Consider the following 23,880-nt stretch of genomic DNA (forward strand, 5'->3'; position numbering starts at 1 on the left):
TCCCAGAATCCTTTGGGGGGAAATAAAGTGCAGTAGAGAGGACAGAAGCCGACTGGGGCCTGAACTCAGGCTGGACTGTATTTGCACAGTGTCACGGCTCGAGTATACGGTGGATCACGTTAACAAGGGGTTGGCCTGGCGAAGCAGTGTGCACCGTGCAGGCATTTCGAGATTACGCTTCACGGAAGAGGCGCAGCGTTCTTCTCTGCAATGCAGGCCAAGTGTTGACATTTGGCAAGCTGACTTCTCAGCAGTGTGAGAGAAAGCAGGGTCTAGAGTTTCAATTCCTGCTTTGGTCAAAAGTAAAACTTGTGTCTACTCCTTTTTTTTTTTTTTTTCTTTAATACTGGCAATTCAATGTAGGGGGCGTTGTACTTCTGAGCTATACCCCCAGCCCTTTGAATATTTAATTGTGAAACAGAATCTCACTAAATTGCTGAGGGTATCATTAAGTTGCCAAGGCTGGCCTTGAACCTGTGATCCTCTTGTCTCAGCCTTGCGAGGACTGGGATATAGAGGTGGGCACTGCCCTAACTAACTAATCCTAACCCATTTGTTTTCTTGGTGGTACTAGGGATGGAATCCAGGGTCATTCTACCTCTGAGCTACACTCCCAGCCTTGTTTTTTTATTCTTTATTTACAAACAGGGCCTCATTGAGTTGCAAAAGATGTCACTAAGTAGTAGCTGAGGCTGGCCTCAAACTACGATCCTCCTGTCTCAGCCTCCCGGATGCTGGGATTAGAAGCGTGTACCACCACACCAAACTTGGCTACTCCTTTGGAAAGAACTGTGGTATTGAAAGTACTGTCCTTGTGGGTTTCTTATGCGCAAAATGGGTGGGGACAAGCCCAGAGAGTACTTAGGCATTCCAACTTTTCAAAATGCCTTTGCTGGCCGGGCGTGGTGGCGCACACTTGTAATCCCAGCGCTTGGGAGGCGGAGACAGGAGGATCGTGCAGGTTCAAAGCCAGGCACGCTGGCTTAAGAGACCCTGTTTCCAAATAAAAATATAAAAATAGGTCTGGGAGTGTAGCCCGGAAGTAGAAGGGTTTCCAGGAACCCCAGTACCACAAAAAAAAAAAAAAAAAAAAAAGCCTTTGCTGGCTTTGCTTGGGATCCAGGGCTGGCCCTTCAAACCTATCAGCTCTCAGCTTCTGTAGAAGACTTCACCTGTACCGAGGAGGGTGTATGCAGATCAGAGCAAAATAAAGCAAGTCATTAGGGAAGGAAAACCACCCTTCATCTCACAACTATAGAAAGAATAATGTTTTATTTGTCAGCAGGTAAAACCAGTGGGCAGGAAAGAAATAAGTCAATGTGTATAAATAGAATGGTTGACCGGCATCAACATTACCCTATTTTTTTTTTATTTTTTTTTTTTTTAGCATCTCCAAACAAGCCCCGTTTTCCAGGGAAGAGGTTGCGCTGTGTGATCGGCATCGGGCGGCTCTGTGAGCCGAGTGCAGAGTGGCTCCTCCAGCCCTGGCGAAGTCTTCGTGGGCTCTGAGAGCGGCGTGAGTTACCTGCAGGTGTGAATTCGCCTGTTGATTTCAGTTGAACTTGAGACAGGCCATGAGCAGACCTGGGTGGATAAAAACACAAACAAACAGTTGTAAAACAGCCTCAGCTTCATCCCCAGATACAGAAACGCTCCTCTCTTTATCTCTTGCTTCCCGGTGGATGTGTGAGTGGAAGTGTGGGTGTGTGGGAGAGCTATGATTTTATCTCTTCACTGAAACAGATGCCTGCTAAAGATGTCCTTTTGGGGGGACTAAAGCCACATGATTTTGTTGTCTTGTGGTCCTGGACATTGAACTCAGGGCCTCACACATGCGAGGAGTGCACTCTACCGCTGAGCTACACCCCTGGTCCCCAAACCACATAATTTTGTTTTAATGGTCTTTTTATTTCAAACTTAAAACGCTTTCCTTTTTCCAGGCTTTAAAATACCAGCAAGTTTCTCGCCCCCTTCACGGGTCAGGCTCTCACCAAGACATTTCCTTTTATTTACTTTTCTCTCTTATAATTTTACTTATGCCATTCTAGTCTTTACCAAGGACTGGTGGCTCCCGGAGCCGATGCCCAGCGTTTTCAAGGATGGGAGCCATATCCTGCCCAAGGAGCAGCTTGATGCCAGCGTTGAATTACTTTTGAATAAGCAGCAATGAAATCGTTATCAAAATAATCAGTAGTTCCCAAAACCACAGAGAAGAACAGGAGCCGAGCTGTACTAAATCAGCAAAAAAACAGAGCAACAGAATAAGAGACTGAGTCACCTATTTTTTTTTTTTTTAACATTTCCTTGCTTGCAAACTCTACTGGACTATTTTCTTACAGGGCTTGGGGTATGTGGTGGGGGCAGGTGGAGGGAGGGAAGGAAGGGCATTGCTCAGAAAGTTAAAAAAAAGAGAGAGAGAGAAAGAAAACTTGACATCACTGAAGTCACATGATTGGCAAGGGCCAATTAAGATGGGCTGCAGAAAGGGGAACAGTTAAATTTGTAATTTGGGTTGTGTGAAAACTTCTTTGGGTCTCATAAACAACCACAGAACCACAAGTTGGGTAGGCTGGCAGTGTCAGAAGTCTGAGCCCGACATAGTGGTCAGCAGGCAGGGCGAATCACACTGAATGCAAACCACAGGCCTTTGCAAAGTGGTGAGCACCCACAGCCGCCCGCCGTCGCCACCGCCGCTGCGTTTTTTTTTTTTTCTTCTAATCTTTAACAATTTGAATATTTGTTTCCGCGAAGATGCATTTTTAGAGGGCTCGGGGAGTCCCAGTGGTGTGGAGGGGGAGAAAAACATAAAGATGCAGGGAGCCGTGGCGCAAGGTGAGGTTCCAACAGTGACCTTTCTTGGTATTTTGCTCTTAAGGTAGATCTCTGAATCCCCCCCGCCTTGAGAAGAGGGTGCGTTTTTCAGAAGGAAGCGATGGCTTCAGACAGCATATTTGAGTCATTTCCTTCGTACCCACAGTGCTTCGTGAGAGGTGAGTACATGCTGGTCTTTTAATATCTGCTTTTGCTTGGCTGTGGTCTAACGAAATGGCAGCCCAGTGAACCTCCGGGCAGAGACGCCTCCGTGCCTGCAGGTTCCCTGTCTGTTTGGTGGGAGGAATTCAAACGGAGGCGTGTGATTACAAGGCTATTGGGTTACTTATTCATCGGATGGCAGCTCTTCAGAAACGTTTTAATAAATGCTTAGTTAAGCTGTTGAAGGGTTCGGCCGGTGGGTGAGAGTTGTGTCCAGTGCAGAGAAGTTGTGCTGCTCTTGGTCAAAGTCTGGGAGATCAGGAAGCTCGCAGAAGGCGCCCTGGATTTTATTTGGGTATCCCTGATCTGAGATGACTACCTCCGAGTCGGCCTTAACTTGCTGTGTGGGCCAGATTGCAGCCCGCCCCAGGGCTTAGCAGGCATGTGTACTGTGTGCTGAGCCCTGAGCCCGCCAGCGGGGCTGGAGCTGGTGTGTGGAGGGAGAGGAGGCTTCCAGATCCACCTTCCACCAGAGCCCGAGTGGCAACTCAGCCGTCTGGTCTCCAAAAAAGCAGAGCAGAGAAGCCGGTAGCCTTATTCAGATTACAGTCGCCAGGATGGAGCTGTGCCGTTTTCTATTGTGGCTTCAATTGCACAGAGGCGACCAGCGCCTTTGAAAGAGAGGAAGCCAGCCAGTTTTCTCCCTCGAGGTCTCTCTCAAAAAGACTAATGAAGACATCTCCTAAGTCAGACGCTCTTGCAGCTGAAATCATGCGATTGCACGCGGATGAACGGGCACAGCCAGTGGACAGAAAACCGTCTGCAATTTTTTAATTTTTTTTTTTTTTTTTTTTTTTTTTTTTTTTGCGACCAGTGTCTTGCTCTCAAAATGTGCAAAGCCGGGGTCGAGCCGCGATTGGGTGTCTGTGTGTGCAAGTGCATTTTGTGTATCTTTAGTGGTTAATGAGGGCTGTGCTTAAGCAAACAAAAATAATGACAAGAAAATGTCAGGGAAGCCCTGCAGAGGGCAGGGGCACACACTTTGACCAGTGTTCACAGAGTGTGGCTTGATGGTTTGGCAGAGCGGGGCTGGGGTGGGATGGGACCGGGGAATAATTAATTTTTCTGGCAACCAACTCATGCACACCCAAACAGTGTCTGTGACTGGTGATTTATTCATACGGCCGAGGGTGCGGTGGGGGGGAATGCGGACGGCTCGCCAGCCCCTTAGTCACAACAAATGCTAGCGTGAAGGCAGCCAGGAGCATCTGTGCTTCCGGGTCCCTGAAACTGAAAACTCGACAAAGATGTGTGTGTGTGTGTGTGTGTGTGTGTGTGTGTGTGTGTGTGTGCGCGTGTGGGGGGGGAGTGGGGGGCGATGGGGAAGGATTCGGGGAGAAGGGGAAGAAGGCAAGTCATTAACCGATTCCAAGCTTCAAATTAAAGGGTTTTCAAGTGTTCCTTTCCTGGCAGCGGAGGAAATCGTATGCAGTTGAATCACGGGGACGTGTGTGAGTCACACATGTGGCCGCGTCGGGCTCTGGACTCGGCGGAGACACCGGCCCCGGCTAGAGAGCTGTGAAGCGCTCTGCCGTTACATTTCCTCCGCAGAGATCTTCCTGCCCTTATTCGGCTTCCAGTACCCGCTCTGAACGTTTATCGTTTCCTAAATTTAACAGATTCGGGAAACTTTCTGAACATTCGGTGGGGCAGTAGGTTGCCTTTCAGCCTGCAGTGCTGCTGGCTCGGGGAGCTGCCTTTACTGGCCCAACAGCAGAGATAATTAGGGCACGCAGTGACCTCTGCAGACACCAGCAGATAAAAGGAGCCGGGTCCCCTCGAAGCCCGCAGCGTCTGTGTCCACTGGACGGTCATGCGACCTGCCCCGGTTTAGAAGCCGGAGCCAGCTAGCTTTCACAACAGGACTCTAACTCAGGCCAAGAGGCAGAAAGGCTAAATGTCATCACACTCCTGCCTCTTGGCCAAAGGTCTTGCTCCTTCCTCTTGGCCAAAGGAACTCCGGGCCTTTCAGATTTTTTAATGCAATGATATAATATGGAGGTTGAATTTCAGAGGGTCAAGTAAAATCCTGGCCGCTTTCTGGTTGATTCCATTTCCTCCACTGGCCCATCCACGTGTGGGTGTTAATTGTTCAGCTCGGGCTGTCCATACCACTCAGCAAGCAGAGCCCAGGAGGCGGCGAGCACTCTTACTTTCTTACTTTTGGTGCCGCTTGGATATCGCCTTAGTGCATGATGCTAGAAACATCTCTGTATACACACACGCGCACACACACGCACGCACACGCACTCGCACTGCTCCATGCGGTCACCCCTCCTGCTTGCAACTGGTGGTGGGTGTTCCCTTCAGCCACCACCCAGAGCAGGATACTGCATCTTGTGTTTTCTTCCTGGGATGGTACATTATCAGTCCAAGACAATTCTCACAGCAGAAAGCTCGTAACTCATTTACAGGCAGATATCCGTGTGAAATGGGGGAGAAGAGAGACGCGGAAGCCAGCGAACCATAGCTCTCTTCCTAGTGAGCGCCAGGCCCACGTCGCAGAAGCCTGCACGGGGAGGGACTGTGGTCTACCACAGAGAGCACGGCTCCCTTTCTATCACACCACACCAGGTTCTCCCCTGGGTTGCGCAGGCAAGATAAGGTGCGATTGAGATTACTTGGAATTATCACGCATGCGTGGTGACCCAGAATTCTTGCAGAAGCCCGACTCTAAGCCCCTCAAAAGAGCTGATGGATGGGCCAAAGGAAGCGCGATGGATGGGGAGGTGAAAATCTCCCCTGGCACACACCCGTTTTTGCAAACTGCCTCAGGTACTCGTGTTCTTAGAAGTGGCTTAGTGGTCTGTGCAAAGCCCGCGCACTGAGGTAGCTCTGAGTTCCTAGAACCACAGGTAAAAATCTCAGCCACACGGGCGCGATGCTGTCTTCTCTGTACCACCCGAAGGATCGTTCAAAGGGAATCGCAGTGCACAGGATGGGGCGTTTGCAGGGGACTTTTCAGTACACGTCAGTTCGACACTGTTCTCAATGTATATATTTCACATCTACAGTTACACTTAAGATATGGAGACACTTACCTCGGTCTCCACCAAAGACTTCCAGTTCACAGCAAGGCGTGGATCCAACCGCCTATGGTATTGGCCACCGTGGGAAATCTGTTAGTCAGCGCAGGCTACCGTAACAAGATGCCACAGGCCGGCGGCTTCAACTGCAGAAGTTTGTTTGCTTGAAGTTATGGAGACCGGAACTCCAAGATGGAGGTGGCGGTAGAGCTGGTTTCTCCTGAGGCCTTTCTCCTTGGCATGAGGATGGCTGTCCTCCCCAGTGTGTGTGTGTGTGTGTGTGTGTGTGTGTGCGTGCGCGTGCATGTGCGTGCGTGTGTGTGCACGCGTGTGTGCGCGCGCGTGTGTGCGCGCGTGTGTGCGTGTGCGTGTTGCGCGTGTGTGTGTGCGTGTGTGTGCATGCGTGCGTGTGTGTGTGTGTGTGTGTGTGCGTGTGTGTGTGTGTGTGTGTGTGCGTGTGTCCCTTAATGCATCTTCTTGGTTTTTTAATTTTTGATTTTTAGGATACTGGGGATGGAACCCAGGGACATTCTATCTGCAAGCTCTACCCCCAGCTCTATTCTTTTATGCTTTATTTTGAAACAGGGTCTCACTGAGTTGCAAAGGGCCTCACTAAGTAGCTGAGGCTGTCCGCAAACTGTGATCCTCCTGTCTCAGCCTCCCAAATGCTGGGATTACAAGCATGTGCCACCATGCCTGGCTCTGACTGCCTTTACTTATAAGGAAACAAGGTATATTAGATTGTGGACCTTCTACTTCAATGGGCTCTCTAAGGATCTCACCATTAAACCCACTCATATTCTGAGGAGCTGGGTTAGGACAGAAGAATTTGTAGGAAATGAAGGAAGCCCCTAACGGGGTGTGGGGGGTCTCAGCAAATCTCACCCCACTGACTCACAGGACGCTGAAGCCCTGGGCATCCTGGCTGTTAAAGGATTCGGCAGACCCTCATTTCCACTTTGTGAAACAGAGTTCCATATCTGAAACTGCCCCCCTATTTTGAAATTGTAAAAAGGAACTGAGTGTGGTAACACATGCCTAGAATCCCAGGATTTGGCGGGCTGAGACAAAAAAAAAAAAAAAAATTGCAGGTTCAAAGCCAGCCAGTCTCAAAAACTCAGTAAGATTCTCAGCAACCCAGTGAGACCCTCTTTCAAAATAAAAAAACAAAAAGGGCTAAGGAATAGCTCAGAGGTGCAGTACTCCTGGGATCAATACACAGTACAAGAAAACAGAGGGGGGATTTTTAAAAATCTAAATTTTAAAGTCACGCCCTTTGCCACTCAGTCTCTGCACACTAAGAGACTTTTGAAAATGACAGTTTCAAGAACTTTGCTTTTTTCGTTTGGTTGGTTGTGTGTGAGTGTGTGTGGTACTGAAGATTGAAACCAGGGCCATTCTACCTCTGAGCTACACCCCAGCCTCATTTTATATTTTTTTTTTGGAACAGGGTCTTGCTAGATTGCTGAGAGTATCACTCTGTTACTGAGACTGTTCTTAAACCTAAAACCCTCATGTGTCGGCCTCCCAAGTACCGGGATTACAGGTGTGTGCCAGCATGCCCAGATGAGATACTGAAGTCTTAAAAGATCATACAGCAAAGAAGCTGCCACCTGAGCTCGCCCCCTCACACAGGGCGGCCCCTGTACTTCAGATCACTCCCCAGAGCACACTGCCAGGCCCCTGTGGCCCCGCAGCCGTTCACACACTCAGCGCAGGACAGGAAACTACCAGTAGCAGAGACGTGTTCAGAAACAGCAGCCGGCCCGGGGTCTGAAAGGCGAGAAGGGGCTGAGAAGGTCCTCTGCTCTGTGGGAACTGATCTGAGAGGTGCGCTTAGGAGGTCGTAGCCTTTTCCTGGGCCAGCAAGCCCGGCCTGCTACTGGGACAGTGGAGGGCTTGTGGCCCCTGCAGTTGTGCAGATTTGCATGGAGAAACCAGGACGTGCTGGGTGCTGACAGCCAGAAAGAACCCAGGTGTTCAGCAGCAGGCATTATTAGAAAAGTCGTGGGCGGGAGATCTGAAGTGGAGCATGCGCAGATGGACTGTGATGGCCTTGTCTTTCTTGCCCTTTCTTTGGGCTTTAGCCAATTAGCAGACAGTACTTCTCTCGTCTGCAAGACCAGGACAGCAGCAGCCCCTGTTGTTAAGGCCGCTACATGCAGAGACTCAGTTAAACAGCCAGAGAAAGGGTTTCGCCCGGCTCTGATGAGAAAGCGGCCAAGATGAGGTATTGAAAATGCTCAGCTAAATATTTAAGATAGACTTTGTGGGCTGATTTCCGTCTGCTCTCGGGCAAAGGAGGTCTCAGGGACCCCAGAGGACATTAGGGTGGCTCCCTGGAGGAAGTGGCCAAGGAGATGGGGAGTGTTGGCTTCTGCTCTGGCTGGGGGCGGCCGTGGAGGCCACACAGGAAACTCATGCACATTTTCAGTTTCTCAGGTAACTTCCCAGTGACCTAGATGAGTCAATAAATGTGTCTGTGTCTCGTTTGAGTTCTGCAAAAGGGACAGATGATGTTCTCCACGCGCTTGCCCTCCCATCGCCAAGTTCCCGTTCGAAAGCTTTGGACGGCTCAACCATAAAAGGCGTCACAAATCTCTTTTGCTTAACAACATAAAGTAATTTCTTTTAATACTTCATGTCTCGGTAGGAAAATGTCATCCTGCTATTTCATAAGTGAAACATATTTTTCTGATATTTTCTCTCCATTCCTTCCCTCCTCCCAACTTTCATTCTTTAGAGAAAGTTTACAGAAGAGGCTCAGGTGACTAAACATACATTAAAATCTATAGACACAGCCGGGCACGGTGGTCCTCACTTGTAATCCCAGGACTTAGGAGGCTGAGACAGGAGGATTGCAGGTTCGAGGCCAGCACTCAGCATCTTACTGAGGCAGGCCCTCTTCAACTTAGTGAAAATTAAAAAAAAAAATAGGGCTGAGGGTATAACTCAGAGGTCAGATGCCCCTGAGTTCAATCCCCAATATCACAAATATATCTGTAGACAAAAAATCTGGCAACTCTTGTTCTCTGGCCTCCCTGTTCCTCCTCCTTTGTTCCACCTGTCCCCTTCTTTAGTCCCCATTTTTTATTTTTTATTTTTTGCTGCATAAAGGAAGTGTCAGGGGAAACCAATGCAGGGTATATTTCTTTGCCTCTTCCCCCCTGAAAGAACTGTGAAGTTCTTAAGGTCTTGGGTAGTGGGAAAGGAGCATTTCTTTTGAGATCTTTGCTGACCACAAACATAATTAAAGAGCGCTAGAATAGCATGCAGGGAGACTCCCGAGCACAAACAGGGCCCAAGACCCCACACCCAATCAGATGTGGTGGTGCACACTTGTAATCCCAGTCCTTGAGGTGCGGAGACAGGAGGATCGCAGTTCGCGGCCAGCCTCAGCAACCTATCGAGGCCCTCAGCAACTTAGTGAAACCCTGTTTCAAAATCAATTAATAAAAAAAACCAAAAAGGGGGCTGGAGTTATATCTCAGAGATAGACTGCATCTGGATTCAATCTCTAGTATATTTAAAAAAAAAAAAAAAGCCAGGCATGGTGCACACACTTGTAATCCCAGCATTTGGGAGGTTGAAACAGGAGGATCCCAGTTCAGAGACAGCCTCAGCTCCTTAGTGAGGCCCTTTGCAACTCAGTGAGACCCTGCTTCGAAGTAAAGAACAAAAGAAAAATAGGGCTGGAGGTGTAGCTCAGAGGTAGAATGTCCCTGGGTTCTATCCTCAGTATAGGAAAGGAAAGGAACGGAAAGAAAAGAAAAGAAAAGAAAAGAAAAGAAAAGAAAAGAAAATTTTTCGGTCTTTTGACATGCTAGGCAAGCAAGCTCAGGCAGTCTTTGGACGTAGTACGGGCGGCCCTTATTGCGGGAAAGCTGCGCACTCATCCTCTCTTGACTTTCCTTTGTTGCTGTTGTTTGCAGGTCTGGGGATGGAACCCAGAGTCTCACTGAGTTGCAGAGGGCCTCACTAAGTAGCCGAGGCTGTCTGCGAACCGCGATCCTCCTGGTCTCAGCCTCCGGAACGCTGGGATTAGGAGCGTGCGCCACCACGCCCCGTTCTTAGCTTTCTTAATCAGTCTCTCCATCCCCATATGTGCTTCCTCTTCCTCTCCTGATAACATTGAGAGATGGCCAGAGCTCTGAGCAGAGACAGAGAAATGAACTGCGATCCCAAACGCCGCTGTGATGACGCATTTTATTACAGAGACAGAAAGAGAGGGAAGAATTGCATTTGCCTGTATGTGAAGGAAACGCTGGCCGCAGTGCCTTGCACACACTCTGCGTGTGGACAGGAAGTCGGATGCCAGCTGCCCAGAGCTGGCACAGAGGGACGTGGGATGCCCCTGGGTGTGGATGCCACTGTCCTGAGCGGGGACCAAGATGGCCCCCAAGTCTGTCCAGGAAGGAAAGAGAGGGGGGCTACCACCCCTTGTCCTTGTGAGGCCTGGGCTTTGGGCCATGGGTCAGAACCAAGTCCTGAGCCTCTGGGCCTCCCAGATATAACGTATATCATTTGTTTTCTTTGCCAGAGTGCTTTGAAAACATGCTTGTCCCTCTGTACCCGTGAGTTCTTCAGCCTGCAGAGACACACGTAGTGGCACAGCGCCACTGGGTCCGATCCCCAATTAAGAACCAAAAAGATAGTGCATACCTGTAATCCCAGTGCTTGAGAGGCTGGGACAGGAGGATGGCAGGTTTGAGGCCAGCCTCAGGAAATTAGCAAGGCCCTCAGAAGCTTGGTGAGATCTGGCTTCTAAATTTAAAAAGTAAAAAGGGCCGGGAGTGTAGCTCAGAAGTAGAATGCTCCTGGGTTCAATCTCCAGTAACCACAACAATAACAAAAAGATGAGAAATGTTCAACGAAAAACGTTGTCTCTGCACTGAGTATGTACCGACTTTTTCTTCTATTCATTAGTCCCTAAACAGCGGAGTATAAGTATTTACTTAGCATTTGCACGGCCTTGGATATTTTAGGTAATCCAGAGGTGACTGCAAGTGTCCTGGAGGATGTGTGTAGGATAATATGAAAATACAATGCAATTCATATATAAGGGCCCGCCACCGTCAGGACATGGAGGGGTATTCTTTCTCAGTTCTTTCTCAGTTTTTTTCTTAAAAGTTTTCTTTTAAAAAAGTTTTCTCAGTCTTTCTTGAAAGTTGCAAATGAAGGCAGGTGGGCGTTATCTATTCTTCATTTACTGCAGGCAAAAGAGTAGAAAGGGGCATGGGGAGGGACAGGGATCTGGGAAACAAGCAATTTTCAGAATTTTCCGTGTCCAAGCCCAGAATCACATTTGACTTTCTCACCATATTAGTGAGTCAAACAAAAACAGACATCAGCGAAATAAGTCGCATCAAGTAAGGAATCGGATGCTTTCCCTAATATGTGAAAGCTAGGGTGAAAGGGGTCATAGGAGGAACTCCAGGTGAAAATGGAGATCCTATAGAGGAGCAAATAGGGTGACCTAAATGAGGGATGGGAGGTGGGGAGAGGGAAACTCTTTATTTTTTTAGCATTTGATTTTATTTTATAAGTAACATTTGGTATTTTATTTATTTATTTACTTTTAAATTTTTTATTGGTGCATTATATCCATACATCATATTGGGGTAAAACACTTGTGTGGACATACACGTAGACATCACCGATTAACCCCTACCCAGTTCCCACCCCATTCTCTCCCCGTCACTCATACCAAAGTCAACCACTATACCAAGCATGGGAGGGAGGGAGGCGGGGACTGGGTGGGGGCTGGCTGGGTGATGTGTGCATTTACGTCTACATAAGTTTTTTTTACCCCATTATGATGTATAAGTGCAATGCACTAATAAAAATATATATAAAAATAAAACAGACATCCCCGTCTCTGCTCCAGCAGTACCCTGCATCGAGGGCCGCCGCGGCTGCCCAAGGGTCGATACATCTCTCAAGTCGATGGAACTCATGTCTTTATTTGTCCTTACTCACTTGAATTCTAAGAACTCTATCACCCAATACCCTAAAACTTTTCTATTTATTTATTTATTTTTTTAATTTTTGCGGTGTCTGGGTACTGAACCCAGGAGCATTCTACCTCTGAGCTACACCCCAGCCCTATTTTTTTTTTTTTTTTTTTTACTTTGAAACAGGGCCTCACTAAGTAGCTGAGGCTGGCTGTAAATCTGTGATCCTCCTGTCTCAGCCTCCCAAGTACTGGGATTACAAGCACATGCCGCCATGCTCAACTCTTAATTTTATTTTTAAAGAATTTTTTTAGGGGTACTGAGGATTGAACTAGGGGGATTCTATCTCCAACCTATACCTATAGCCCTTTTTTATATTTTTGTTTTGAAATAGGACTTCACCAGGTTACTGGAGGTCTTGCTAAGTTTCTGAGTCTGGCCTCAACCTTGCAATCCTCCTGCCTCAGATTCCCAAGGAAGTACTAGGGTTGGAGACGTGCTCTACCGCCTCCAGCTTAAAGACAGTTCTTTCTGCAAAATTTTGTTCTTGTTGTTGTTCATTTTTTTCTTTTTCTTTTTCTTTTTTTTAATTTCACAGCACTGGGGATTGAACCCAACTCTTCCCACATGCTAAGAAAGAGTTCTACCATTGAGCTACATGGCTAGTCTTCTACATAACTACTTGTGTGAAACTTTCTTTTAAGTGATTCTCTTTAATTTTACCTCAAGGTATTTTTATGAAAGCCAGATAATAACCAGATAATAGCCCTCTGTCTAGGAGATATAATACTGATCCCTGCCTAGTATTACTACAAGTCACCAGTATTTTTGCTTTGTAATTACTGGCCCTGTCTACTTCCTGAGTCTGGATGCAAATATCTCTCCCTGAGAAAGTCAATGCCTCCTTTAAATTTTTTTTTAAAAAAGAAATAAAGTCCTTATTCAGGTTTTTCCTTGAAATAGGAAATAATACAAGCCTTTCATTTTTGTGTTTCTGGATCGGTGTTCATTTAGGGAATTGTTGATTATATATACAACACTACCCTCCCGTTTCATGCTCCTCAGGTGTCTAGGTTGGTTCTTTTCTTTAAACAGTGAGTTCCCCAAAATATTGAAGGGGCCTCAAATAGGGCATTTTGGGGAAACTGAAAGTAGAAATCTCAGTTTCTGAGTTGGGATCGCCCAGAGCTCTCTGATTCCAAGACTGACAGCTCTTTGTGAATGTGAAGCCCATGTTCAGTTGGTTCTGATTCTAAGTCAAGGTTTGAAGGGCCCAGCCGAGAGAGAGAGAGAGAGAGAGAGAGAGAGAGAGAGAGAGAGAGAGAAAAGAAAAGAGAGGAGAGAGAGAAGAGAAAAAAGAAGAAAAGAGAAAAAGAATAGGAGAGAGAGAGACGAGAGAGAGGGGAGAGAGAGGAGAGAGAGAGAAGAGAGAGAGGAGAGACAGAGAGAGGAGAGACAGAAAGTGGAGAGAGAGAGGAAAGACAGAGAGAGGAGAGAGAGAGGAGAGAGAGGAAAGACAGAGAGAGGAGAGAGAGAGGAGAGAGAGGAGAGAGAGGAAAGACAGAGAGAGGAGAGAGAGAGGAGAGAGAGGAAAGACAGAGAGAGGAGAGAGAGAGGAGAGACAGAGAGAGGAGAGACAGAAAGTGGAGAGAGAGAGGAGAGACAGAGAGAGGAGAGAGAGAGAGGAGAGAGAGGAGAGACAGAGAGAGGAGAGACAGAAAGAGAGGAGAGAGAGAGAGAGGAGAGAGGGGGGAGAGGGAGAGAGAGAGAGAGGAGAGAGGGGGGAGAGGGAGAGAGAGGAGAGAGCAAGAGAAGAGGAGAGGAGAGAAAAAAAGAAAAGAGAGAAAGAAGAGAAGAGGAGAGAGAGAAAGAGAGAAGCACTTCTTAACATTTTGCAAAGCTCTGGTTTCCCTATTTTTTTTTTTTTTTCAGTGCTGGGGATGGAATCTGGAATCCAGGGGCATTGTACCTCTGAGCTACACCACTAGCCCTATTTTTTAGTCTTTTTATTTCTTGAAACAGGGTCTCACTGAATTGCAAAGGGCCTCGCTAAGTAGCTGAGGCTGGCCGCAAACCTCCAGTCTTTGCCTCACGAATGCTGGGATTACAAGCGCGCGCCACCATGCCTGGTGTGCTTTTCTTATGTTGCCATCTATCCAGCTTTGATTCCTGGTCTTTCAGGTGTCTTTTGTGGGCCTTGTGATTTTTATAATCGCTCAAAAGAACCTCTTTCTGTCTTCAGTGGAGAGGAGCTGAAAAGACATGACCAATTCCGTGCATAGGTATGTCCTCATCACTCTGAACTTACATTATGTTGTGAGACCACAATGCAACAATAAAATCATATTTTTAAGCCGGGCGTGGCGGCGCACACTTGTAACCCCAGCACTTGGGAGGCTGAGACAGGAGGATCGCACAGGTTCAAAGCCACCTCAACTACTTAGTGAGGCTCTCAGCAACTTAGTGAGACCCTGTTTCCAATTTTTTTTTAAAAAAAGCATATTTTTTAAAAAGTATGAGCAATAAATTAAATATTGCCTAGAAGCAAAGTGTATCTGTCTTGAGGGCACTTCTATTCTGGAAAGGATTTTGGAGGCTAGGAGCTTCATTATTAGTAGATCCTGGGTACCCAGTTTGAATCAGAAAAATTCCCAGAGGCCTCCAAAGGTCACCACAGGCCTTGGCCTCCTCTCTCAGAGAACTTTATACCTTCACACAAAGGTGTCGATCCAGAAGGAACTGTGTTTTTCTGGCCACTAGATCCTCTTCTGTGAGTTGTCTTTGAGGGAGACCAGGAAGAAGACAGACCTGAGCAGAGATGGGAGCTGGGGAGCCTTGAGAATCAGGAGGTCTCTATCCCATCACCAGCATTAAAACCTACAGGGATCTGAACCATTTCCCAGCTCTCCCGGGGCCCCAGCTTTCTCACTTGTAGAGAGGGGAATGGCCTTCACTGTACACAGTTGTTGGGGAGGTTTGAGGTAACACGTGTGAAGTTTTGGAGGCACAGAGAAAGACAAGTAGGGGAAATGCCACCGAAGGGCGTCGATATCCATTTCCAATCAGGTACCTGCAAGGAAGAAAAATGGGGGGCTGCTTCTCACCACCAGTGTAGACGTGAGCACTGCAATGCTCCCGGGCAGGCGGCTGAGTTTACAAACATTAGAACTCATCAGAGTGACGGCTGGTATCAATCTGGCATGCACAATGCGCCTCGCCACATTAAATCCACACAGCCCTGTGAGCGGCTACCGCGCCGTCCTGTAGCTCCATCAAGGGAACTGGGGCATGTAGAAGTGGGTGGACCTGCCTGGGCGCAGGCTGGGGCCCGGTTTAAATGGAGGTGCTCCTGTGGCACAGCCCGCCATCTGCCCGAAGAGGAGTCTGGTGGGCATTAAGAGTATCTGTTTGAGCCGGGCGTGGTGGCGCACACTTGTAATCCTAGCACTTGGGAGGCTGAGACATGAGGATCGTGCAGGTTCGAAGCCAGCCTCAGCAACTTAGTGAGTCTGTGTTTTCAAATAAAATAGGTCTGGGAGTATAGCCATGAGGTAGAAAGCCCCTGAATTCCATCCCCATTATCACACAAAAAAAGTATTTGTAGAGTTAAAGGCATGGCTGATAGGTCACAATTGAGGCAGTGGGGTGACCACACATTTTTCGGTTCCCACCTTAATATCCAGGCCTCCCCTCTCTGCCTGGTTCATCTCCACAGCCCCTTCCCCAAGAGCTGCCTCCTGAGGAGCACGTTCAAATGGCTTCCGTGCAGCCCCCCAGGGGCACCTGCTCCTCTGAGCCAGCGGTGCCCAAACTTGGGAGAGCATCAGACCTGCCTGTTCTGCTGGGGGAGAGACCACTGCGAAGTCTTCTTCCAACCAGTCAGTTGCTTTTATTCCTGGGCCTCAGCACTCTACAAGCAGGGGATTAGGGTAGGCAATTCTCAGGAAAAGCTCAAGGAGACAATTGCTTCTAGGGTTGACCCTGACCTTGACCTTGACCGTGGTCAGTGCTTTCAGGAAGGCTGACACCAAGCATTTCACCTGCAGTTGCTCTTGTGGTGGAAATAAAAATTCTACCCAGGCCGGGTGTGAGGGTGCCGGCTTGTAATCCCAGTACTTGGGAGGCTGAGACAGAAGGATCACAAGTTCGAGGACAACCTCAGAAACCTAGCAAGATCCCATTTGGGGACAAAAGAACTTTTTAAAAAGCCTGGGATTGTACTTCAGAGATAGAAGGGCCCTGGGTTCAATTACTAGTACATAAAATAAAAATAAGATATAATAAATCTATGCAGAAGCAGTCGGCTTAGCTGTGACAGCAAGAAGTGGCCCGGCCCCCTCCTGCAGACGGGACCCTCTATGACAGTGGCAGCTGCCTAACAAGGGAGACAGGCAGGTTTGCTGGTGGGCTAGAGAATGGTCTCTCTTTCTCCAAAAACACCTGTCATCTCAAAAGTCCCTGCCAGCAGCCCTCTGACGTCACTGCGAGCCTTCGAGCAAGTAGCTGGGTTTGAGGTTTTCTCTTTCCTTTTTGTTTTTTCTTTCTTCAATCTGTGTTTGTGTAAAAGGCACGTCTCCTCTGATGGTTCCACAAGCAAGTGCTGCAGAGTCGCAGAAATCTCCCTCCCTTTCTGCACGGGCTCCAAGGGGGTGGTGTACAATAATAATAGACAACCCCTGCCCCCGAAGCTCCCAGCCAGCCCTGGAAAGTCTCCTGCTCAGCCCCACGCAGGGAGCCGGGCCAGCCTCTAATTGTTGCTGTGCAAACATCTTAATGGGAACAAATTAAAAGGTGCTCAAGCTAATTATTCTCCACAATAAAAAACAATAATAAAATCCAATCATAAAGCTCCCTTGGAAAGGTCAAAGGAGCTGCTTTTCTATCCAGAGTGTACCATTGATGGGGCCATGAAACCCTTGGACAGCCATGAAACTCCTGACTTAGGAGGAAACACCCTTTCCCGCTTCTTCAGGCTTGTTAGATGCAGCGCACACGCCAAGGCCAGCCCAGCCTCCCTGCCTCCCTCCCCCATCGCCCCTGGGGGATAATGGCCTCCAAGGTTACCTTGGGTCCTTTTCCGGGAGTCTCAGAGCCCAGGCCCCATCAACAGCACCTTCTGAGGGACAGGTGTCCTGCCATCTTGTGCGACAGGTTTCTGCTTTGTTAATTTAGGAACACACCTGTCATTTATACCCAAATAGAGGGCGTCAGCTCAAACAGCCTCATCTCTCTATTCTGCTTTTTAGAAAGCAAAGCAGCCGGGCTTGGTAGCGGACACTTGTAATCCCCGCACTTGGGAGGCGGAGACAGGAGGATCGCGCAGGTTCGAAGCCAGCCTCAGCTACTTAGTGAGGCTCTCAGCAACATAGTGTGACCCTGTTTCCAAATAAAGTATAAAATGGGTCTGGGAGTATAGCCTGGAAGTAGAAAGCCTATGGGTTCCATCCCCAGTACCACCAAAAAAAAAAAAAAAAAAAAAAGAAAGAAAGCAAAGCAGGCAGGCAGGTGAGCTGGACATCCCCAAACCCAGGACCCCTGCCAGGTTCCCCCTAAGAGTTTATACCCAAGGAGAGGGAGAGGGAGGCCCAGAGATCACAGCCTGCGGCCTCAGCACATTCTTCTGGGTGGTGATTCTGGTCGGTGTGTTAAAGTTATGCGCTAATTCAATTATGATGTGGCTTAGAAATATTGGGAAGGGGCCGGGTGTGGCGGCCCACGTCTGTAATTCAGGAACTTGGGAGGCTGAGACAGGAGGATTGTAAGTTTGAGGGCAGCCTTGGCAATTTAGTGAGACTCATTGTAACCTAGCTAGACCTTGTTTCAAACGGCTGAGGTTGTAGTCCGGGGGTAGAATGTTCCTTAGTTCAATCCCCAGTACCAAAAAAAAAAAAAAAAAAAAAAAGACTGGCATGGTGGAAGCGCACGCTTGTAATCCCCATGCTTGGGAGGCAGAAACAGGAGGATCGTGCAGGTTCGAAGCCAGCCTCTCTGGCCTTAATAGATCCCTGTTTCCAAATAAAAATATAAAATAGGTCTGGGAGTGTAGCCCGGAGGTAGAAGAGTTTCCAGGAACCCCAGTAACACCACAAAAAAAAAAAAAAAAATTTAGAGCAAGAAAAGAATAACCTTAAGCAAGTGTTTAGCATGTGTTCCGCACATTACTTCTATGTTTTTAATTTTTTAAATTTGATGCATTGTAGTTTTACATGCTATTGGAGTACAGAGCGTCATAAAACAAAAACAAAACCTTGCACACCGCTCTTGGAGCCTTTCCTATTAATCTCTTTCAACCAATAACCTCACAAGTGCTGGGTTTAGGCGGTACTCACTTAGCATGCTTGAGGCCCTGGGTTCCATCCCCAGCTCCGAAAAAACAAAACAAAACAAAGCAAAAATCAAACCTACAGGATAGGCACAGCTTCGCCAAAAACACAAAGACGAAGCAGACTGCGCTCTCACAAACGCCAGGGCCCACACAGCCAGCGAGCGGAGGCAGACAGCCCAGGCTCTCACTGGCTCGCCGCTGTCATGGGGCCTCCCGGTGACATGCCGGCGGGCTGTGGCCACCGATGTGGCCTGTGGGTCCGAATGTCTGTGGCCAGCACAAAGGTGCCACTTCTGCCTTCCCCGCTGAGCCACCGCAGGCAGACTGCTCACCCTCTCTGTTCCTCCCTTTCCTGCTCTGTACAGTGTGGCAGAGCACTGAAGTCGAAATGCATGGGCCTGTCAATCTAGTGCCCTCGAGCTATCTATCTTAATGGACTTTCCCTTTCCACTCCAAATTACTTTTTAATTAGAAGCATTGCCACTCGATTTTCTCATTTCCCTGCTTTATACACTCCACAAACCAAATCTAAAAGGGGAACCCAGGTCCTCGTCTTCCCGGAGACCGCACATGGTCACCTAGTGCCTCCTTGGGGCTGGTTGCTGATGTCCAGGCCAGGGTACGGGCCCCACGGTAAAGAACACCAGTGTCAGACTGAATAGTCACCAGGTAGAAATCCCACCCTGTACTAGCACCAGGATCATGGAGATGTTTTTATGTCCTTTTATCCCCCCTCCTGGTGTTTTATTTTCCAGAAAGTATCCCTCCCACCCTACCCCAATTATATTGGGAAAGCAATCGTGCATGGTTTTAGTGCAGGGTTCAAGTACCTGTAAAAGGACAAAGAGGAAACCTCAGGAATCTTAGAAACCACAGTGGTTTTTCATGGTCCAATACCCACTGTGGGCACCTCTGCATTATAAAACGACATCTTCCTCATTGTATGGGGGAAGGCGGAGTTGTCACAAGATGGAGACTTTGAGAGGAGAAGGAAAGAGACAGGTAGAAGATGAGGGTGCCCTCTAAAGAGTCAGGGCTGGAAATAGCCCGTGGAGACACAAGATCAGAGCTGGACAGAGAAGATAAGGAGAGGGGAGTCCTAGGGGCAGAGCCAGGAGCCCCAGGCTGGTGGGGAGGAGGACCAGATGACCTATGAGGAGAGGCCTGAGGCTCCCAAAGGAAGCGATTCCTACAGAGGCCGGAAGAGCCCCTAAGAGAGAAACTCAAGGTCAGAGGCAGCGAGCCGGCCAGGGTGAGCATGTCGGGGAGGGTGGCCTAGCCACTGCACGGAAGCAAGGAGTGATGGGAACACCTGACAGCATCTTTCCAAGAAATCCACCTGCGCTGAGGGGCGGGGCGCTGGGGATGGCCAGTCCCTGCTGAGCGCATGCGCTGTGCATCCCGCCACAGCCCCACCCCTGCCTGGGAGCCAGTGCTGACCTGACTCTGAGCGCTTAGATAAGGATGACAACGATTGTAAAGCTTAGGAAGGCCAGGAAAGGAAACCAAGGTTGCTGGCTCGTGAAGCAGCTGTGCAGACACCAAGACTGAGGTCCAGTTTACTGCTTTCCTTAAGCAAGCCCGTTAACAGACCGGCATTCTTTGAATCGGTCTAGCTGTGTGTAAGGCCCTGGAATTTACTCTAACTTGAACCAGACATAAAGGAAGGAGGGAAGCCAGGCCCAGCAGAAGAGGAAGAGGAGACAGTGGGGACAGACCACCCAGAACGTCTGCCCTCGGAGGGTGAGGGAGAAGAACACACACCCAGCATTTGCTCCATGGATCCGGAGACCTACATTTCAATTAGAATGTCAGCTCTATTGAGCAAACCTCGGCCCCCTCCCCAGTGCACAGAGCAGGCAGACGAGTTGAGGGTCCCTGTTCTCTTTCCTCTCTCCTGTGGCTTTCATAACCATAGAAGCTCACCGCCACCTCCCTTTCCTGGGGCAAATGTGCCGGCTAAGTTATTAAATCACTTGGCAGTCAGGAGCCAGTCTTTTCTGTATTGATGGATCGCCTATATGGGAATAAAAAGATAGCCTGGGACAAAGAGTGGCCTGCCTGAGACAGCTTTCAAGGGACTTCCCACTTAGCCGGGGCGAAAGCCCACGTGAGAGGGGATGAGCTTGAGTTAGCATCTGGCCAAGCCCAAAGCAGCCGCAGACCAGGAAAGTGACCGGTTGCTAAATGAGAAACCAAAACCCACGAAGGGCTTGATGAGGGGATGAAAGTCATCTTTTGCTGGGGTTGGGGACAAGGACAGAGAGGAAATAAATGAGGTTTGAGGGATGCTCAAGAGAGCCGTGGAGAAGTCACTGCAGCTCACTGGGGTCAGCACAATTGAAGCCAGTCTTGGAAAGCTGTGATCGGAAGGTTGGACTTGTCTGGCAGACTAGGGAGTCCTCAGCCTGACCCTACATAAGAATCCCTGCATCATCCAGGCACGCTGGCCTGCGCCTGTAATCCCAGTACCTGGGAAGCTGAGATAGGAGGACCACGGATTTGAGACCAGCCTCTGCAGCTTAGCGAGACCCTGTTTCAAAATATAAAACAAAATAGATCTGGAAGGTAGAATGCCCCTAGGGTCAGGGAGAAGGGGGGGGGAGGGGAGGAGGAAAATGGGGAGGAGGAGGAGAAAGAAAGAAAGAAGGAAAGAAAGAAAGAAAGAGGGAAGGAAGGAAGGAAGGAAGGAAGGAAGGAAGGAAGGAAGGAAGGAAAAAAGGAAGAAGGAAAGAATCCCCTGCAGTTTTATTGAAATGCATATTCCTGGAACTCACCCTGAGTCTGATAGGAGACCAAGAATCCACATTTCACATTTTAACAGCCCTTTCTGCCTTGGTGGTCTTTAAGGAACAGTCTGTAACAGGAAGTCTCCATTTCTGATGATGTTAAAACAGAATCTTCGCTGGGCGTGGTGGCGCACCCTTGTAATCCCCGCGCTTGGGAGGCAGAGACAGGAGGATCGCGCAGGTTCGAAGCCAGCCGCACGTGCTGGCTTAGGGGACCCTGTTTCCAAATAAAAATGTAAAAATAGGTCTGGAGTGTAGCCCGGAGGTAGAAGGGCTTCCAGGAACCCCAGTACCACCACAAAAAAAAAAAAAAAAAAAAACCCAGAATCTTCATTCAGTGCTGGGCCTGAGCAAAACTTAGCAAAATCTATTTTTTTTATTTAATGCACTATAGTCATACATCTTGATGAGGTCCAAGATGGAGGAGGCATACACACACACATCACCCGTGTGGCCCTTCCCTACTTCCCACCCCGGTCCCTCCCCTCCCTCCTTCTCATGTTTGGCTTAGTGATGGACTTTGATATGTCTGTGAATGTAGTCCTGTACATGAGGGAATTTCCCTCTTCCCCTCCCCTCCCCCTCAATCAGGCCGCCTTGTTTGTTCATCTAAGGTTTCTCCTTCTTCATCTAGAGTTCCTCCTATGACCCTTTTCCCCCTGGCTTCCATATATCCGGCAGAGCATCCAATTTCTTACTTTTTGTGGCTAACTAATCTCACTTAACATAATGTTCTCCAGTTCCATCCTTTTTCCCTGCAAATGACATAATTTTGTTCTTTTTGAGCCAGCACTGCCCAGGGCAGGACCACACCTTCAAGATGGTGATTCCACTCACATCCGATGGGACGGATTTCCCAGTCTAGTTTGTCAACCCTCCCATAACACGTACTCGCTGCTGATTACATGGACCCCAGGAAGGCATATTTCAAGATGCATGCCACAAGATCATCAAACTAGCTGAGGTCAAGTGAGATTCAGGGTGCCATCACACAAAACCATTCAGCATCTGAAAATGTGGGCACGCGTGAGTCTCAAATGCAAGATACATCGCTGGCCATGATGGCACACACCTGTAACTTCAATACTTGGGAGGCTGAGACAGGACGATTGGAGGTCCGAGGTCAGCCTCAGCAATTTAGCAAGGCCCTCGAAAACTTAGCAAGATCCTGTTTCAACATAAAATGGGGCTAGTGGTGTAGCTCAGAGAGAGAATATCCCTGGGTTCAAGCCCCAGAACAAACAAAAACTAATTCAACAACAATTGCAAGATATAAATGTCTTCAGTCATAGAAAGACCCTGGTTGGGTTGGGTATTTTCTTTCAGTGTGTTTTTATTTATTGTTAACACCCAACCAAACCCCTAGCATTTCTTGGCTCAGAACTTAATCTTGACTCTCCAGATCCCTGAGGGTGTTACCTGCTGGGACTTTTAAATCTCCCACACTGTTTCAAACTTTCCTTTCTTCTCCATTAGCAAGGTGGCTCTTATTAACCCGGAGCCCAGGGAATAAATGTAGACGGGCTTACAGAGTTGTACCATCCATTAGAATTTATTCTCACACGTGCTCTGTCAACGTTTTGCCATCCAAAATGTGGTCCTTGGGCCAGGAGCATCTGCATGGCCTGGGAACTGGAGATAAAAGTATAGAATCTCAGGTCCCAGCTCAGACCTGCTGAATCACGGGCTGTGGGCTCCCATGAGCCCAGGTAACTTGCGTGCACTTTCAAATTTAGGGAGCGCAGTGGGTCCTCAGGCTCCAAGCTGCTCCTCTGCTCTCGCCCAGCCCATGGGAAGCCTTTTGAAACGGACCCCCCCGCCCCAGCTGCCTCTGGGGTGTGGCTGAGCTACCTCTCAGCTCTCAGCTCTCAAAGAGCCTGGGGATGCTGACAGCTTCAGATGGAGGCATCCTGTTTGTTGAAAAATAAACCGGCAGTTAAAGCTGGGTTGCGAGAGCAAGAAAACCGCAGGCCTGCGCGCTGCTGATAAGGCGCGGGCAGCAGCGCTTGCAGAAGTTCCGTCGGGGCTGCAGCGCGCAGGGCCTCCTTTCCTGTCCCCGCGCCGTTCACATCCCGCCGTTGCTGGCTGTTGCTTTCTGTGTCGCTCTTTCAGTTACTTCGCCCGTTTTTTGTTTTTTGGTTTTTTTTTCTGTAAAGGATAAGTAATCGGATGCTTTTTCTAATATGCGAAAGCTAGGGAGAAATGGGTAACAGGAGGAACTCTAGAAGAAGAAGGAGATTCTGTAGAGGAGCAAACAAGGCGACCTAACTGAATGGATGGGAGGGGAAAAGGAAAACTCCCTAAAGCACATGGTGTACTTAATAAAACATGCACAGTAACTCACTAAGCCCAGCATGGGAAGGAGAGATGGGGAGGGAATGGGGTAGGGATTGGGTAAGGACTAATTGGCTGTGTGTGCGTGTATGTCTCCACCATCTTTTATCCTCTTAAGATGTATGACTACAATGTACCAATAAAAACAATTTAAAAAAAGAAAAAAATTTAAAAAGAAACGATATCTTCACTCTTCCCCGAGGAGGCAATGACTTCCTTGAGCTGCCGATTCTGGGCCCTCAGGAGAGGCGCAGAGATGTAAGAGTTGTCCTGAAATGAAACCTGTGCAGGATTCGCTAGAGTTGCTTGTTAAGCAGTATGGGATGCTCAGGCCCCCTTGTAATAAAGAAAACAGAGGAGAGAGAAAGGAGAGAGAGAAAACAGAAGAACCACAGGAGACCTGAATTGCTAAAATCTGG

General features: G+C 48.5%; 1 protein-coding gene across 3 annotated transcripts in view; it reads left to right on the top strand.

Annotated features, from left to right (window-relative positions):
• Positions 1-2,932: 2,932 nt before the first annotated feature.
• The window catches only part of RUNX1 (RUNX family transcription factor 1), a gene marked incomplete at both ends in the record, with an annotated part of 264,148 nt that continues 243,200 nt past the window's right edge, over positions 2,933-23,880 (top strand). For all 3 annotated transcript variants that reach the window (XM_080695878.1, XM_080695879.1, XM_080695880.1), the window contains one exon: positions 2,933-2,990. In XM_080695878.1, the coding sequence (XP_080552004.1) occupies positions 2,933-2,990 (58 nt within the window). The remainder of the gene's footprint in view (positions 2,991-23,880) is intronic.

This window comes from Muscardinus avellanarius (genome assembly GCF_963383645.1).
Source record: "Muscardinus avellanarius genome assembly, chromosome: 5".
Taxonomy (NCBI): Eukaryota; Metazoa; Chordata; class Mammalia; order Rodentia; family Gliridae; genus Muscardinus; species Muscardinus avellanarius.